The sequence below is a fragment of the Nymphaea colorata genome, chromosome 6 (assembly GCF_008831285.2).
Source record: "Nymphaea colorata isolate Beijing-Zhang1983 chromosome 6, ASM883128v2, whole genome shotgun sequence".
NCBI classification, from domain to species: domain Eukaryota; kingdom Viridiplantae; phylum Streptophyta; class Magnoliopsida; order Nymphaeales; family Nymphaeaceae; genus Nymphaea; species Nymphaea colorata.
Genome location: NC_045143.1, coordinates 1162053 through 1179064, shown reverse-complemented (window position 1 = coordinate 1179064; position 17012 = coordinate 1162053). Strand labels below are relative to the sequence as shown.

The 17012-nt window shown below is 42.7% G+C and overlaps 4 protein-coding genes across 5 annotated transcripts; 1 reads left to right on the top strand and 3 right to left on the bottom strand.

The window, feature by feature from the left end:
* Window positions 1-756: 756 nt before the first annotated feature.
* LOC116255870 (floral homeotic protein AGAMOUS-like) lies at window positions 757-1875 on the bottom strand. The gene has a single exon (XM_031631950.1). The coding sequence runs from the start codon at window positions 1873-1875 to the stop codon at window positions 757-759; it is 1119 nt and encodes a 372-aa protein (XP_031487810.1).
* Window positions 1876-7365: 5490 nt separating this feature from the next.
* Window positions 7366-9324, top strand: LOC116256332 (protein SODIUM POTASSIUM ROOT DEFECTIVE 2-like). The gene is made up of 3 exons (XM_031632673.2): window positions 7366-8245; window positions 8370-8445; window positions 8802-9324. Exons 1-3 carry the CDS (start codon window positions 7709-7711, stop codon window positions 8957-8959), a joined length of 771 nt encoding a protein of 256 aa, XP_031488533.1. The 5' UTR covers window positions 7366-7708; the 3' UTR covers window positions 8960-9324.
* Window positions 9325-12576: 3252 nt separating this feature from the next.
* LOC116255868 (dirigent protein 18-like) lies at window positions 12577-13302 on the bottom strand. Its single transcript, XM_031631948.1, has one exon. The coding sequence runs from the start codon at window positions 13300-13302 to the stop codon at window positions 12577-12579; it is 726 nt and encodes a 241-aa protein (XP_031487808.1).
* Window positions 13303-14617: 1315 nt separating this feature from the next.
* LOC116256281 (pentatricopeptide repeat-containing protein At1g07740, mitochondrial) lies at window positions 14618-16895 on the bottom strand. Of its 2 annotated transcripts, none has more exons than XM_031632606.2 (2): window positions 16546-16895; window positions 14618-16409 (listed from the first exon to the last, which is right to left on the bottom strand). In XM_031632606.2, the coding sequence occupies exon 2, from the start codon at window positions 16286-16288 to the stop codon at window positions 14897-14899; it is 1392 nt and encodes a 463-aa protein (XP_031488466.1). In that variant the 5' UTR covers window positions 16289-16409; window positions 16546-16895; the 3' UTR covers window positions 14618-14896. The 2 variants fall into 2 exon arrangements, with proteins under 2 accessions (XP_031488466.1, XP_031488467.1); XM_031632607.2 differs by having other exon boundaries at window positions 14618-16333.
* Between the last annotated feature and the right edge of the window lie 117 nt (window positions 16896-17012).

The following is a 17012-nucleotide window of genomic DNA, read 5'->3' as shown; positions in this document are numbered from 1 at the left end:
TCTCTCTCTCTCTCTTTCTCCATATAGTTTCTGAACAAACACAATGTTTTCGTCTGTTTTCCTCAATTATTGAGCTTTAAGAAAATGGGTTCTTCATTTTGCTAATTGAAGCATAGATGTAATGTGTGATTAATACGCGCACGCGATGTACACATAGACATAAAAAGCGTGGGAAGACTATACATATTAATAATAGAGATGCACTTGCCTCCGAATGAGAAACTGTTTGCTTTCAAATGTTTTTCGCCAATTAAAAATCCAAGAAAGCTAACATGCATCCATTTTGGTTTTAAGAAGTAAGCCTCTTCCATGGGAGGCCGATTTCTATGTTATGATGGGAAAGGGTGTTCCCATGGCTTAACTTGAGGAGCATTTATACAATTTTACAAAGAATTTTACTTTTGCTCTCGTAGAAGGGGAAGTTGCCATTTACACAGGAGGCGCATTTTGGTCATTTTAAGTTTATAATCCTCATCCCTTGGTCATGTCAATTCGCCCTCAAACATGTATATGATGTATTCATACCTACCTATTTTCCACAAAAATAGGTAGATGTTCATGGAAGCCCGAAATTGCGAAGATGAGCCGAGAAGGATGCATACGGTGGAACTGTTAATTTGATAACCGGACCAAACATCAAGATCTAAGGAAGCGAATTGTCAACTTCTCATGTGCAACGCTGCGTACATATAATGATGCTAATCAATGGCGTTTCCAAGTACGCCATAGGTTGACATACTACACTACAGACAGCGATCAATGGCGGCTCCGCCGGCCGCTGTAGCCTTTCATGTAGACAAGGTCACCGTAGCCGGGGTTATTGCCGTTGCTACCCATAAACGACGAGGAGGAGGTAGGAAACAAAAACGGCAAAGTGGAAACGCCTGCAGCACCGCCAGCAACGAAAAGTTGGTGCATGGCAGCGGGAAGGACCTGCATGGAGTGCAAGGAAGGAGAAGGAAATGGAACCCCCTCCGCCGACGGGCCGGCAGTAGAAGCAAAAGGCTGGAGCGTAGTGGCTGGACGGACCTGCATTGAGTCCAGCAAAGGAGAAGGAAAAGGAATCCCCGGCGCCGACGAACCGGCAGTATAAGCAGAAGGCTGGTGCATGGCGGCCGAGGGGACCTGCAATGAGTTGAAAGAAGGAAACGGGAAAGGAATTGGCGGCGCCGACGGACCGGCAGTAGAAGCGGAAGGCTCGTGCATGGCGGCCGGGGGGACCTGCATTGAGCCAAAAGAAGGAGAAGGAAAAGGATTCGCCGACGCCGATGGGCCGGCAGTAGAAGCAGAAGGCTGGGGCGTCGCTGCCAAGGGTAGCGGCATGACGGCCATCCTCGACGTGAGATCGGCTTCGCGGTTCGCCAGCGTCGCCTTCATCTGCTGCAGTTGGGCCATGAACTCCTGCAGCTGCTCAAACGCAAGGTTCTTCACGTCGGCGAACCACAAGTCCCCATTCCGGCCGCTCTCCAGCAACCTCCGCCGCCGGTTCATCAACGCGGCACGACGCTTCTTCTCGCTTCCCATCTGCTCGACAAGCTCATTGTGCTCGCGTAAGAGGGCCTGTTGGACCACATCCTCGCCACCGTCCCTGCCTGGAGGCACGTGAGATTTAGGATCGGAGAATCGCTTGATGACAGATTCCACGGAGGGAGTGGCGAAGACGAAGGCCTTATTGGTCATGGAGAAGACGATGACGAGGATCTGCGCACCACAAAGGATGCTCAGCTCGCCGGCTTTTTTGAATATGCCGCTCCTCCGCTTCGAAAAGCAAACTTGTCTGTTCTCCAGCTTCTCTATTCTCTTCATCTCCAGCTTCGTACGTCCTGCCCTCTTGGGTCTGGCGGCCTGGCTGCCATCATTGGTAGGCGTATCCATGGCAACAGCTAAAAGAAGGGAGTGGGGCTTGTGGAAGATGGAGCGGATGGGGATGGTGGGAACCGGTGGAGGCCAAGGAAGAAGTTGGTAGGGAAGGTGGTGGCTGGAGATGGAAGCCAGCCGAGAGCAGAGAGAGATATATGTAGATTCACAGGAAGAGAAATAGAGGCATATAGTAATTGTGGATGGACTCAAAAGGAAGTGGAAGCAGAGGAACCCAAAAAACTTGCCTTTTTCCTCAGTAAAGAGGAGAGTTACCATTAAAAGCCAGGTGCCTGGGTTTGCTTGGAATTGCATTGGAGTAAGTGTCTTGGGAATCGTGTTCGTCAACTATTGTCTCCTCTTGTACTTAATTCAGATGAATCTCATGACCTGTTTTCTCTTGGTATTTACTTCAACCCACAGATCGAATCTGTCTTGTGTTTGCACACATAATTTCCTAAAGATTTCTTTCTTGACTGTGGGAGGATTTTGCAAACATTGGTTATGGTTTATCAAGTTCATGAAGAGTTTAAATCATTGATCTTCTTTCCCTTTCGCAGTCCATGCGGAGGGTTACGTCAGGATTGCAAGGTCTTTTATAGGAGAACTCCAGGAGGACTAGAAAAAATATGAGAGCTTCATGACCAAATGAGTTGTTCGATTCCCCTAACGACTTAATTACGAAACGAAAATTATACTTGGTGCAACATAAATACACCATGCTCTGAATTAAGTAGTTACCGGTAACTGAAGCAGTCGCAGAGCATTTTTTGGAGTTAGCTCACTGCATTTAGTTCCGAGTTAAAATGCCTTTATCACCTACCAAAGGCCCTTCAATTTTTAGCACTTTCGTGGACTTCACTTTATACACGACACTTTATGAACTATTGAATTATTAATAAAGTTAATTTGGTGCTCATAACTTAGTCGCAAACGCGCACACACACACACACACACATATATATATATATATATATATATATATATATATATATATATATATATATATATATATATATATATAAGTTTAAATCTTTTGGCTATCCATCCATCCGGCGCCTCACACATGCAGCCCGATGCAATTGCATCAGGCTGAATGTTTGAGACGCTGGATGCACCCTAAGGGCTGGAGAAATCAATTTCTAATCTCATATGAAAGATTATTCTAGAAAATCTCTGAGAGTTATAAGTGGCGCGATGTATTGTAGCACCTATTATAAGAAAGTTTAATCTCGCATTGAAGACTTTTGGAAAACTTCAAAGATTCATAAGAGATTGGATAGAGTTGTCAGGGTTGATAGCCTTTAAAGATTTTTAAAAATGTTTGAGAGTTTATAGGGGATGGAGATAGAATGTACCATCCCATTATGAGAAAGTCTAATCTCGTATTGAAGACAATTCGATCGTAAATGTCGTCAAAGATTTATAAGCTATAGGGATGTCAGTGGATCTGAGTCTATTTGCATGAATACTTTTAGCATTTCCTTTTTCTCAGATATCTACACATCTATATTCAAATTCGAATTCAGACAAAGAAAATTTTATTCCTATATCTAAATCTGAAATTTGAATCCAAATCTAACTTTTAGATGAACATGATCTGAACCCAAACAACACTATAGACATTGGGTATAGGAAATAAAATTTATTGAAACTCATACTCGATCTTAATCCAGTCTATATTTGCTTAACTTGAAATCTAGATCCGAATATGATCAGACGCCATTTCTTATATCTGAATCCGATCCAAATTCTTAATCGCATATCAATCTTCATTTTTTCTTTTTTCATGTCCAACTTTTTAAAATGTGTTCTATCGGATATCAGATCTAAATCGAATCTATATATTCAGATGATGTTATGTAGTATTTCAAATTTCTTGATACCTTACGGTCCACGCCAAATGTACATGCCATTGGCTATATCCCTTACAATGCGCGGAGTCCTAATTCGTCGGGGAATTGCAAGTGTTTGAGGAAGTTCTTCCAAATTAATCAATCCTCAGTGTCTTATTTCTTGTCTGTTGCATCTTTCAAGTATAGCAAGACAGACATCAGCGCTAATTAAAATGAAAACATGTTGGACTGGTAGTCTACATTTTGCCATGATATATATGCATGTTCGTTTGCTGAAAGAAAAACTGAGACAAGGTGTCATGGACATTTTGATCATCGAAATGACAGCACAGTCTAATTTACTAGTGCTGCATAGAAAGCCCACGGGCATTTCCCTTTCCAGTAACAGGTTTTCTTGACCCTGTTTGTGTCGTGCCATTTGACCTCCAAGGACATGGATCAGCAAACAGAACAGGATTTCCTTTTGATGCCTCGATGTGCGCCATTTACTTTGAGAAATCACTGTCTGTGAAACGTTGGCTGCTGTTTGGAAGATCAGATCCAAATGATGACGTGGATTAAAAGTCAGTGTTTGGCCTAAAGAGAGGAGCTTTTGAGAAGGACGTCGTACACTAAACTAAATAAGAAAATATCTCATGGCAACGCAGATGAGGAAGCAGGAAACGAGAAATTTAATTAACTCAGAGGAGGGGCCAATTAAACCATGAAGAGCAGCAGCATCGGATTCGATGCTTTTACGGACCAAATGATCAACATGCCTTGGACAATTAAACTTTTCATTTGGTCTCTCTTTTAATTTGTGCGCCATAATTGTTGCTTTTAAGACTCTCTCTCTCCCTCTTTCTCTCAAAAGAATCACATTTGTTTAAAGCTTTTGCCATTTCAAGCCTTGTATGTGTGTGTGTCTATATATATATATATATATATATATATATATAGAGAGAGAGAGAGAGAGAGAATGTGCCTACTTTAGCAGAGGACCACATTAGTCATGCCTTAAACTCCTTTATGCATATGAGATCCTAAGCTGATTTCAAATCTGTGTCAAGAGAAATCGGCTCCTCAAGTAGACAGAAGGTTTCACAATTGCAGATTTGAGATTCACATCATATAAATTGCATGGATCTGTTGCCCCTTCAAACATAACCTTAGGGTGAGTTGAAGAAACAGAGGATCTCAGATTTACAGCTAAGTTCCATAGATCTGAGATCCGCCCCAACTCAAAAAATAGTAAAAGATAGGACATCTTATCAAAAGAAATTTCAAGTTTCTCTTGCTGTGGAGATCCAATGTTTGCTTAAACAGTGAATAACACAAAAGGAATATATGAAATGTACTCTTTAGGAGTTGTTTGGCCACTGTAACAATATGTTACTATTCCATGTATTTGCCCCAAATGTTGGTGTAGATTCATGGAACACTTGAAATACAGTTCCTTGAATTTGGGGCAGATATATACATGGAACAGTAACTATCGCCAAATTGGCATCAGTACTAACAATATCATGGAAATGCTCATAGCTTCACACAACAGCCCCAGTTTCAGGTACTTTTTAAATGGAAACGGAGTTTTTTCAGATAACTTGTATAATTAGACTCAGTTGTATTGCAGACTCCAATCTGATTTTTTTGATCCAACTTATATAAGACCCGACATTTACAAGTTATAGGCCGATCGGATCTTCGTCGAACCTATGCTCATAGTTGCAAAGCCTTATGCCATTTAACATGAGTTTCACTAACTGAGCAGAGAACTTTGGTTATATTTGTTCCAATCCGGATCTTGAGCAGAGTTTCTTGGGGAAGCTTTTCTTCTCTGCTAAAAAGAATTTATACTTATCAGTTGAGAAAAAAGAAGCATGGGAGGAATGAGATCGAATAACATTATTAGTTTGGTTAGCATGTAAATAGTTCCACATTCCCCAAATTCTAATGGAATCGTGGATTAGATTGATTTGCCAAAACAACTTCTCCCTTTATTCTTGCCCGTAATCTTCCCAAGACCGCAAAAGTACGTGCTGCAACGGGCATGAACCAACGGGCCTGTTTGCCCTTAATCTTCCCAAGACAGCAAAAGTACGTGTTGCAATGGGCCTGAAATTCACAAAAGTAGGTGATCTCTACCAATAGCATTCTTCTTGGGGGAAGATTTCCAAATTGATAGAAGGAAACACTGTTCAACAGTGGTTATACTTTAATACTTCCCATGGTTTCCTGTTTTCGAATGCAAGGCATCAGATTCCACATCCTGCTGCTTCACTTCCTTTGAGTGAAGAACAGAAGAGCAGAAGTGGCTTCCCGTCGTTCCCCCATTAATTCAGCAGTCCAAGCGCCTTGCTATCCATGAAGAATCTTGCCCTCCCCTTTTCATCCTTGTTGATGCTTTTCATCTTCACCAACCTTCATGTGCCTGTTGTCGGTTTTCAAGCCTCATTGCTAATACCTTGCAGTCAAGAACAATTTGATCAGTTCACAAATCTTGCTTCTGTGGTGTATGAAGTTGATTTATTTTGCAAAGATTGAAAAGGTTGATAACTGTAAACTCTTAGAACTCATGTAACCTTACCTATAAATCAGAAAGCTAGCAAAGATCAAAGTTTGGTTTTTCCTTTTGGAGATGGGGATCATCCCCGCAGTCAGTTTCACAGAAAAATATTTCCAAGTGTAGCTTTTAACTAAGGATCGGGAACCACGTGGAGTGGTTAAATCTGATCACTCACAAAAAAGAGCTCTCAGAAACGCATGAGAGAAGACTTCTTTTGTTGATCAGACGTTCAGTGGTGCACTGGCCAGATGGTGATAACACCAGCCATGAGCCATGTGACTCTCACATGGCATATGGTGCATCCTTGCTGTTCAAGCCAAGTCCATTCTCTAACGGTCCGGACAGATTGCATTAATACCATAAGCGGCAAGCACATGCCATTGTTCGTGGTACGCACCAGAGGACCCACACAACATTCTTAGATCTAAAGATGTATATATATAGTGCCAATAAAGCCTCCAGTATGACTGGATTATCTGAAACCAAAACCAGTTAAGTTTGATTAGGGAAACATAGAAACCTCCCAATATTCAGTCAATAATGTTTTTCTGTATTTATCAGTTCATTTGTAGGGATCTTTGTCACAATTAAATCGAGGTTGGAGCCTATACTATACCAACCATGTTCTTTTCAATCAATAGAAGACTGACGTTCTCAAATTTAGCAAGGATGGGGACAGTAATATGATCTATCAGTTTAGAACACTGAAGGCATTATCAAGGAGCTTCATCCACTTGCATGAAGAGTATAGAGACATTTGAGATCAAGAAAGACCTCACTAGCTACCACATGCACCAACAAGAGCTTCAACCACTCTGGCTAGCTACGAGGACGGTGAAGGAGGTGAGAGTTCACTACCCAAAACATGTTACTGTTGTTATAGTAAAGTTGTAACTCCAACTTGCCAATTAAACAATGATTAAGAAACATAAAAAACAAGATGAACAGATAAAAAGAGGGGCCACTAATTCACCCTAGAAATGGATGGGGCATCCCGATTCCCAATCATGGTAGCTTTCTCCTCACGACACTAATGTCAGGTTGCACGACCGTCCTTGTAAATTCCCCTGCTGTTTTGGTCTTGGCACCAAAATCATGGCGGTCAAAGGACAGACATTCGGTTGTGGAAGATGAACACAACCCCAAGAAAGAAAGAACCCCAGTGACTGTTGCACACATATTATACACAACTACCCACCAACCTGAATTATCTTTCGTTGTTGGGACATGATGGAAAATTCTTTGTTTTTTCTGTTCAAGAGCCAAGCTGGTTAGCAGCCTTTCGGCACTCGTTTGAATGACGCATTCTTGGGGTAGACTGGCAAGCCCAATATAAGAACACATTCAGCTCGATTTGAAAGGAAATCTTGTTGCTGATACAATGGCGGTCAAGGTATGATTCATCCTTATCACTGTTACCTTGCATTGCTCATCCACTGGCGAAGCTACCATGAAGGGGATAGACATGTTCTGTTCATCTCATGCTTCCACTGCTATCTGCCTGAGCATCGACAAAAACTCGATAGTTAGGCATGGAGGCCTGGATAGACAGAACTCGATGCGGAAGCCATTGATCCCAAGCCTACCCGCAAATCCCAAAAACTTCCAGTACCACAGAAGCAAGCACACCACCACCACATCCTCGTCACGTTCGCCATCATCCAAAGAGCTCCAAGGCCACAAACCCAGAAGATCAGTTCAACTTGTCAACACCTCTGTTTCGTCTTGCTGTCTCTCGGGCGAGTTCGCTATTCCTCTTGGTAGAAACAAATTTCCTTCCTCATCGTGCAAGAGCATCCAAGGCGACAGACACAAAAACGCTTCAGAAAAGAAGAGCATTTCAAGGTCATCGAGGTATCTACTGAGTGACAGCAGCATCTTGAGCATACTTCCTGATCTTGGTCCTCTTCCTACTGTCCTTCCTGTCCAACCTGCTAAGCTTCAGTCCCTCTCAAAAGATTCTTCAACTACTAATTCCTCAAAACAGGTATTCGGTCCTTCCTACAAATAACAGGCGACGGCTACATGATTTTTGGTTTCTGGTTAGAGTGTACGTTTTTCTTTCTTATTCATATTTTCCCTCTCTTGCTCTGTTTTCCACTTTCTCGAAGGTTGTGGTGTTGAAAGTTTCGATTCATTGCAAAGGCTGTGAAATGAAAGTCAGAAAGCACATCTCAAGGATGGAAGGTATGTTTCACCCCTCTCTCCTCTCTCTCTCTCTCTCTCTCTCTCTCTCTCTCTCTCTCTCTCTCCTTTTCTAATCAAATCAAAAAATCAAGTAACTACAAGGCATGAAATTAACGAGAACAGGGGATGAGGGGATCAATCTTCTTTATGTTTCCGTGGTAGATATCTTTCACAGGTAATGAGTAAGTTCACCAAGCATGCTAACTGCAAGACCTCCATGAACAGAAGTGGCAGCTCTAATTTCAAATCATCAAAGTGCTTTTCTTTTTTGAGTTTGTCTGTTGAAGATATCAAACCACATCTCTTATTCCATGGAAACGAATCATGTATTTCTCACATATGTGGTTGGTTGGCAGGCGTGAGTTCATTCAGCATAGATTTGGCAACAAAGAAAGTGACCATCGTAGGCGATGTCTCCCCGCTGGGTGTTCTACAGAGTGTTTCTCGAGTGAAGAACGCACAGTTCTGGTCTTCTGCAACACCCTCATCGGGCAGTGCGCCGGCGAATTTTTAGCACCACGCGAACGTTCTGAACAACAAATTTAAAATGGGAGGGAGAAAAGGAGATAAGTACGACTGGGGGAGGAAAATTGATTCTCATCATTTGTAAATTATTGAGTGATGATTAAAGTGTGGTGATCTTGGTTGTGAGGGAGCAGCTTTGTCGTGTAAGGAGAAAGCGTGATTTGGTTTCCGGTGTATGTCGTCTTCTCTTTTGAGGAGGGAATTCAAGTTCTTTTCTTCTTTTTTTTTCTTCCAAGTTCCAAGACAAATGCACACCTGAGATCTTCTTCTCTTTTATTATGGTGTTTGATTTATTGTTAACAGTGCAAATTCCATCCTATTGAAATGAATGCCGAGCATGAAATTTGCAGAACATGCCGTCTCTGCTCTCTGAATTCCGTCTTCGCCATTATGCTTTGTTACTAGAAACGAGAAGGTCCTGTTCCACCTGTTACAAAAGCTAACGCCGCATCAAACTAGTAAATGTGGCCGAGCTTCCTAAGCTCGTACGACTGTATGATTCCATCTCATTGGAATGGAGAATCGCACTGAACATAATCTTTACTCTTTAAATGCTCTCACTTAATGGAGACGAGCATATGATGAGCTGGTGGCCGGCGGCCGCTGTGGTAGGCTCCACCACTTCAATGGCAACTGCTAGGATTACAGATAAGGGGTTGCCCCTCCCCAAGCCTTTTGTATTGTCATCCAAAAATCTCGACCAGTTATTAAAAACTATTTTAAAGAATCACTTTTCACCAAAAAAAAAAACTTGTGTTTGGAAAAACTAGTTTGTATGTTTAGGTAACGGTGAGTCGGTGACTGACCATAACGTTTTTTTTTTTAAAGAAAAAAAAGAATACAATCATGGTGAATCGCAAATTTCACGCTGTGTTTTTTGGTAACAGGTGAAGAGGGGATGAAGGGAAAATTTTGCCTTCTTCTTGTCGCCCACTTGCCTTCTGCAATATATTGATGGAGTTCGCTGCAGTGTGTATATTAAATGGCTTGACTTTGAACAGCCAGGAGAACAGTGCATAACAGGTGGTTGACAAGTCGTTGAAATAATATGAGGTACTCCTATCTCATATGCGCAGACCACAAGCAATTAACTGAACATGGTTGTTGAGCTACGCCGTGAATATATAGAGGAGCAGTTGCTTAAAAAAGTTAAAGTTCTTGTTGCATATTAAGCAAAAAACCTTCATGTTTGTGCCATTCTTGCTTAAGAATGTGAATTTCTCGGCATGATTCTGGCATGCACATCCTAAACACTAGTCATGCTGCTGTTTGAATGCAAAGTCCAATTCGAAGGAAGAATAATGTACTCATGATTTTGAACAAATGGGAAAGTTGGAACCCCAGCTTGCTTATACACTTTCATGGGAAAGTTCTTTTAGAAAATTATGGGAAAAGTAAGAAAAATGAACATAGAAGACGAAAAGCTTATGAGATTTCGAGTTTTTCTTTAACTTTCTTAAACATTGAACACAGTTCAAATAGTCGCCAAAATATAAAAGGAAACATCATAAAATTTAAAATATACAAATGCATATCTTGGAAAATGAACAAAAATACGATTCTATATTTGATTTTTCATCTCAAAATATCGAGATTTTTTACGCTCTTTTATTTTTCGAATATTTTTTTTGAGAAAAACGGAGATATTTGTGACACTAATACTTTCAACTACGATAATTCGACACGAATTAACACCCGAGAGGGTTAGTGGCCACGCATTTTGGTAGGTTTATGTATAACTAAGAGATTTGTCCGTAGCATTCCCATCTTTGGTAGCTCCTGCTCTGCCGCAGGAAAGATTACTCAATTGTGGTATAAAGCCTCGAAGTTCTTGAACGTGAACTGATCACAAATAATTATTACCCAATTCGTCTATTTGGATATACATTCCTCTGAATTGCAAGAAAGTTTTGCACCAAATTCAACTTCTGATTGCTCATTTTCGTCGAAAAACTTGAACAGATGTGAGAAGATCACGAAAACTCAAATTGGGAGGCAAGAAACTCATGCTCTGAAGGTGGATGAATCACTTTAATGGTTTTTCCTGGTGGTGAGCTTGAATTGTGACGCCAACGCTTTTGATCCGTTCAAATTTATGAAGGTTTAGGAAAAAAAAAGAAAGATGGTGAGGTTGAGCATCTCCATTCTCCCTCTCTTATTTTTAAAATCTTCACCCGCAGACCAGCCACAGCAAGTTGGGCATGCTTTCAGATGCCAGGCATGCGAGTGTCATGATGGAGATGCTGCAGCAACTATGATGACGACCATCGCTCACTTACCCTCTATTCCTCCCCAACTGCAATTATGCTACTGACAACCATTTCGTCAATTTTAATCGTTTTCCTGACAGAAAAACTCTGTTTGCCTTTCCTCTTTGTAATGGTTCAATGGTGTCACTTTCTGTAATGGATCTTAATATGACATGTTAAGATTTTTCTTCTTCGCTTTTTAATGTCGAAGCTGGACTTGGGTAGATTTCTCCCAAATTATGTCAAGAGAACAAATTGTTGGTCTATCCTTTTCAGGAAAGGTAAAACGACTTTTGGAGGGGGAGACCTGATCACAGAGCAACTCATATGCAAAATGCTCTTCAGTTAAACCTAAAAACCTTGAACAGGCATGGTTGTGGGGTCCTGATCTGTAAGAGGCTACAATGAAGCCTGAATCCACAGTAACTCTTTAGCTCCAAGAACTGTTTGTCAGACAGGGAATCCGAGTAGTCAATTGCTGGTGATCAATATTGGATGATCTATGTGCTGCCCATTACACTTTTATCACAGAAAAGTTCTGCTCCACTAGTGACTACATGCATTTTGTATTCCACCATTCCATTACCAAACTTTTGCTTTCGCTATCAGTTTGTTACCAGTGAGTATCATTTGCTAGAGAAATCTGTATCCCTATCCTTTGGAGTTTTTTAGAGAATATCAGAAGCGCACAATCAAAAGGGGGGTAGATAATGCAACAATTAACAAGGATCCATATGTTCATGATCAATCCACGCAGCGGCTGGTTGCTTTTCATTTCTATGTCTTGGCCTATCCCATCTTTCAATTGTTCAATGGATTAGAGATTGGTATAACCTTTTTTGTTGCTTGATTGTTTCTTTTGAACAAAATAATGACCGTTCTTTGCACGAGTGGAGAACTTTAATGATTTCAGCATGCTCCTACCTCCCCATCAAACTCCCTTCCTCTTAAGTCAGTAGTTGCACTATTTTGTATCTTTATAAAGTTGGATCTTGACAAGCCAACTGTGTGACAGTTCTTTATAATGTTATACTAATGATAAACTCATCAATTTGTTAGCAGCTTGTTTTATTCCACTGTTTGTAAGGGAAAAAAAAAAGGTCATTAAAATCATCGCCTAGATCTTGAGGATGCAAAGAAAAGAGTTGTCTTGACCTCTCATCAAATCCCCAGTACATGTCCTAAATCTTGAAAAGCACATATAAGCTATGAGATTGGCGAATATTATAAAACCTCAAATAAATTGCAAATATTTGCAACGTAAGTGTATCCTTCTATAACACGTTTTGCATTGTTATTGATTTAAATTGGCAATAAACAGAGATGACCGTTGCGCCCTTGAATTTGCCCTAGACCGCTAGTAATCTAAGTGCACTGTGAACCTCAGCCCCGTGATCATCCCATCAACGACGCCGTTAACGTCGATGTGGCCCACTGATCTTATCGAGGCGTATCCGTTAGCGTTCTCGTATTTTCCGGTACCTCCGACCACCGGGACGTGTGAAACCAAGCCGTCCATGCGGTGCACCCCAAAGAAGCTCAGGCTATCCTTTTCTCCTCCGGCAACGGAAAACGTCACCGTCAAGGCTATCAGAGGCCCGCCACCATCCTCCGAGCTCACCACGTAGATGCCCTTCGCCCTGCCCACCGTCGGAGACCCTGCCTCGTGGCCTTCTGTTAAGTCTCCGTCAATCGCAGTCACCACGCCGGTCTCGAAACCGACGGCCGGCTCTGCGCCCCCTCCGTCGACGGAAGCCAATGGATCGTTGACGACGTTGGCGTCCGGTATTAGGATTCCGTCCTTTGGGGGGAGCACTCCGGCGGGCTTGGCGAATGGGATTGGAGCCGCCGTGAAATCCCGTTGGTCCCCACCGAGGACACCGTGGAGGAAGAAGGAAAGCTTCTTTGGTTCGGTGGTGCCGGCCAGCGGGCTCGCTTGTGGATCGACTGTGTTCGGGAGTGGCACGGTTTGGGTCGGAATGGCTTGGCTAAGGGTTCGGGCCAAGGCACTGTAGAGAAATGCTGCTGATATTAAGAGAATAGAGGTGAGGAGGGAAGCCATGGAGTTGGGTCGACCAACCATTTACGAAAAAATTGAAGTTGGGCAAGGTAGCTTAAGCAAAGAACATTTGGAGGGTGAAGAGGACCATTGGGGAAGGAAGACGCCATTGTTAAATTATGAGTTCATCAAGGATTAGGTGACTCGGCACGATCAAATTGGAGTGGTTGGTATGGGAGTTGTTATGAGTTGCTAGGAACTAAAATGTGGGGTTTGTCAAGGTAGCCCAACATAGACCGGGGGCGCCGGGCCGCAGGCTAACACTCAATCCGTTTAGCAGTTAACTAAAAACAGTTTGCAGAGTTTCGAGGCATTTGTTTACCTCCAATGTGAAATCGGAGGTGATTTTAGATCACCAGGAACGTAGATTCGAGGATTTACGGTGAGATCCCTCTCTAGATTTTGCCCACACATAAGCATCTCAAAATTCTCTTTCTACATAACCATGAAATCCGGTGCTTTTTTACTCTGGAGTCACATAAAAAGGATTTCAGATCTGAGATCAGAGGCTATCAAACACACTTCTGCGTGCTACAGAAGCTGGCACAAGAGCACCTAGTTGATCTAGAAACTAATGCAGTTCATTTGTTAAGAAGACGATGTCCGCAACAGTGTAACTAAAAAAAATACATTTATGACAGTAATTCAATGGCAGAGACTGAGCTATCATTGCCAACGTCAAGGCTTCAGGGATTTGAATTATCCAGGAGAGAGTGGCTACCCATTGTGGCAGGGAGAAGGGCCAGAAGGCGGCAGATGGAAATGCGGAAGCATATTCCTCTCCTGCAACACTGCTACTCTATCTTCAATCTGAACTCCTCTGTAAGATGTAAATCCAACGCACATGCGGGACACGAAAGTTGATGTTGAGCATGATGAGGATGAAATTAAGAAAAAAGAACAGGCTCCAAATCACCGATAACCATTTTAAATCATTGATCATCTATCCTTTATTGATATGAAACGCTTAAAAACATTTCATGTTCTATAGCTCCTCTGTCAAAGGACATAGAAATTAAGCACAATGTTACTATCTTCAGCCGTTAATAGTGATCAAGCATGCATCTATAAACTTGAAGACCTACTTGAGTGCCATTCTATTACACATGTTAATGTGTCTGACAACATGTATAGTGTACTGTATTTATGTACAAAACCAAGGTGCAGTTAAGGTAAGAAGTATACAGGAGAATATATAGAGGAGAAAGGTTCCTAAAAGTGGAGGAAGCTAATAAAGTGCACCTAGATAGAAATAAGCTTGTGGACCACAAAAAATTCAAATTGAATTATCATTTTCAAGAATTCATCCGTACTTGCCCTCTCAGTTCAGGGTCCCAACTGTACAATAATCAGTGGCTATTTATTCATAAGAACGTCAATGGCGCCAATACAAGGTCATAAATATCACTCTTTCCAACATGTTATAAGACAGATTATAACAGGACAGGCAGCCCCATCTGGTGTCGCTATCCATTCCTACAAGGAAACGGCTCGAGTTTTATACAACAGTTCGATGGCATTTGTGTTCAATTGGCATAAAAATTTGCTTCCTCACCTTCAATCAGCATAAAGGATGATTAAACTAAAAATCGTGGGAGCTTAACAACAGTGCATTGTCTTAAGAATCAGTACACTCTTCCAGCAATTTAATGGTCATCAAGTCCCCCAGACATAGTGACCTAATCAAGACATCCCAAGTGTCCAAATCCACACCAATCTTCCTCCGCTCCAGTTCCTCCATCACCCACCTCGCACCTTCCTCTTCCTTGCACTCACATAGTCCCCTTAGAAGCAAGAAATAGGTACTAACCCGGACACTATGTCTGCATATAGACATTGCATGCAAAACACCCAACGCCCTCCTGAACTCCCCTACCGTGCAGAATCCGTCAACCATCATCCTGTACGTAGCAGCATTAGGTAGACAACCCTCAATCTGCATCTCCATTAGGACATCATAGGCACTATCCACATTTCCTCCCTTGCATAGATAGTTTATCAGAATGTTGTATATGACCACATCTGGTTTGTAGTGCCTTCTTTTCATCTCCACCAATAAATCTCTTGCCTCCTCTATCTTCCCGTTCTTCCCCAAACTAGTCATCAATACGCCAAAATTCACCAACCCCGGTTTGCATCCCCTGTAGTCCATATCAAACATAAGCTTCCGAGCTTCATGGTATTTCCTTCCTTCACATAAACCCTCCATGATGAGCGCATACGTTGTCTGATTCGGTCGTGCTCCTCTCTTCACCATATCATCTACCACCCCCTCAGCCTCGCTCAAATCCCCCCGTCTGCATAAAAAGCCGATCAGTGTATTGTAAGTGACTACCGTCGGCAAAATCCTTCTCTCAGCCATTACGTCGAACAGTTTGCACGCGTCATCCCAACGGCCGGAATCGCACCAGCCCTTTATCATAATATTGTAAGTCACGGCATTAGGACGAAAACCCAAGTGCCTTGACTGCTTGAGAAGGCGCTCCGCCGACGAAAAGCGGCTGCCGGATACGAGGACGTCGAGGAGGGTGTTGAAGGACTTGAGCGTCCTAGAACAGTTGAAGCGCTGCATGCGATTGAAGAGCCGGACCGCTTCCTGGAAGAGAGACGCCCTGCCATAGTGCTGGATGACGGCGACGAAGAGCTTCTCATTGCAGCGAATGTCGGTATGCTCGAGGCGGTCGAGGACAGAGTCGACGGCGGAGAACTCTGCAAAGTGAGCGAGCTTGTAGACGAGGGCCGAGTAGGAAGGATAGTCGTGCCTGTACCCACGTTGCTGGTAGTCATTAAAGATGAGTAAGGCACCCTCCGGAGTCCGGGCGTCCTTGATCTTGGAGAGGACGGGGATGGGCCTTCTCAGCGGCTCTTCTGAGTTAGGCTTGTGACGGCGCTCATGGAGGTTATTCCTGTTCCCGGAACCCTGGTAGACACTTTTCCTATGGAGGCGGCGGGAGGAACAAAAGAAGATGCTAAGCGGCCACTGGAGTCGTCGGGCCACGCCCCTCCGCATGCTAGAAACCAGGTTCAGTTACTCTTGACCAGGTTTCTATTCTATCTGGAACAATGTGACTGATATCATAGTCGGCGGTGAATCATTCTTGGTACAGAGAAATGTGAATCGGCTCATACCGCTATTTTCACAATGTTTTGATGAAAAAGAGAATTAGAATTCTGGAATTCAAAAAATGTTTAGTTGGATTCATCTACCTGTCTCCGCCTCCACCAGCAGAGAGAGAGAGAGAGCGAGCGAGAGAAAGAGAGAGATACCTGCTGTACCGGCCGATAGGACTCGCGAGTTGCAGGCAAGTTGCAAATGGTGGTCAGTCTGACGCACTGCACAGCGAACGGGCAGATGAAAATGGAGGAGAAGAGGGGTTCTTCTTGCACAAGGAAAGGGGAAAAAGTTTGGGCGGCGAAAAACGCGACGCGCGCGGCTCGTTCCGGAACTTTGGTTTTGAATTCCGATCGACCCCGTCCGGAATTACTTAAAAAGCATCAAGTATGTTTGCTCAAAATAATTTTGGCATTCTCATCAGAATCGATGGTTAAGATGATGTACAATATATGTTGATGATGCATATACGATCGATTATCATCAATTCAATCACGTAGTCTAATGGTAGAGTTCTATCAAACTGACTTGTTAGTTCTACAGGAACTTTTGTGTAGCAATTCCATTTTAAAGCAGGATGAACCACAGATTTGGTTTCTTCTCTCAAGCCACATAAGCTGGA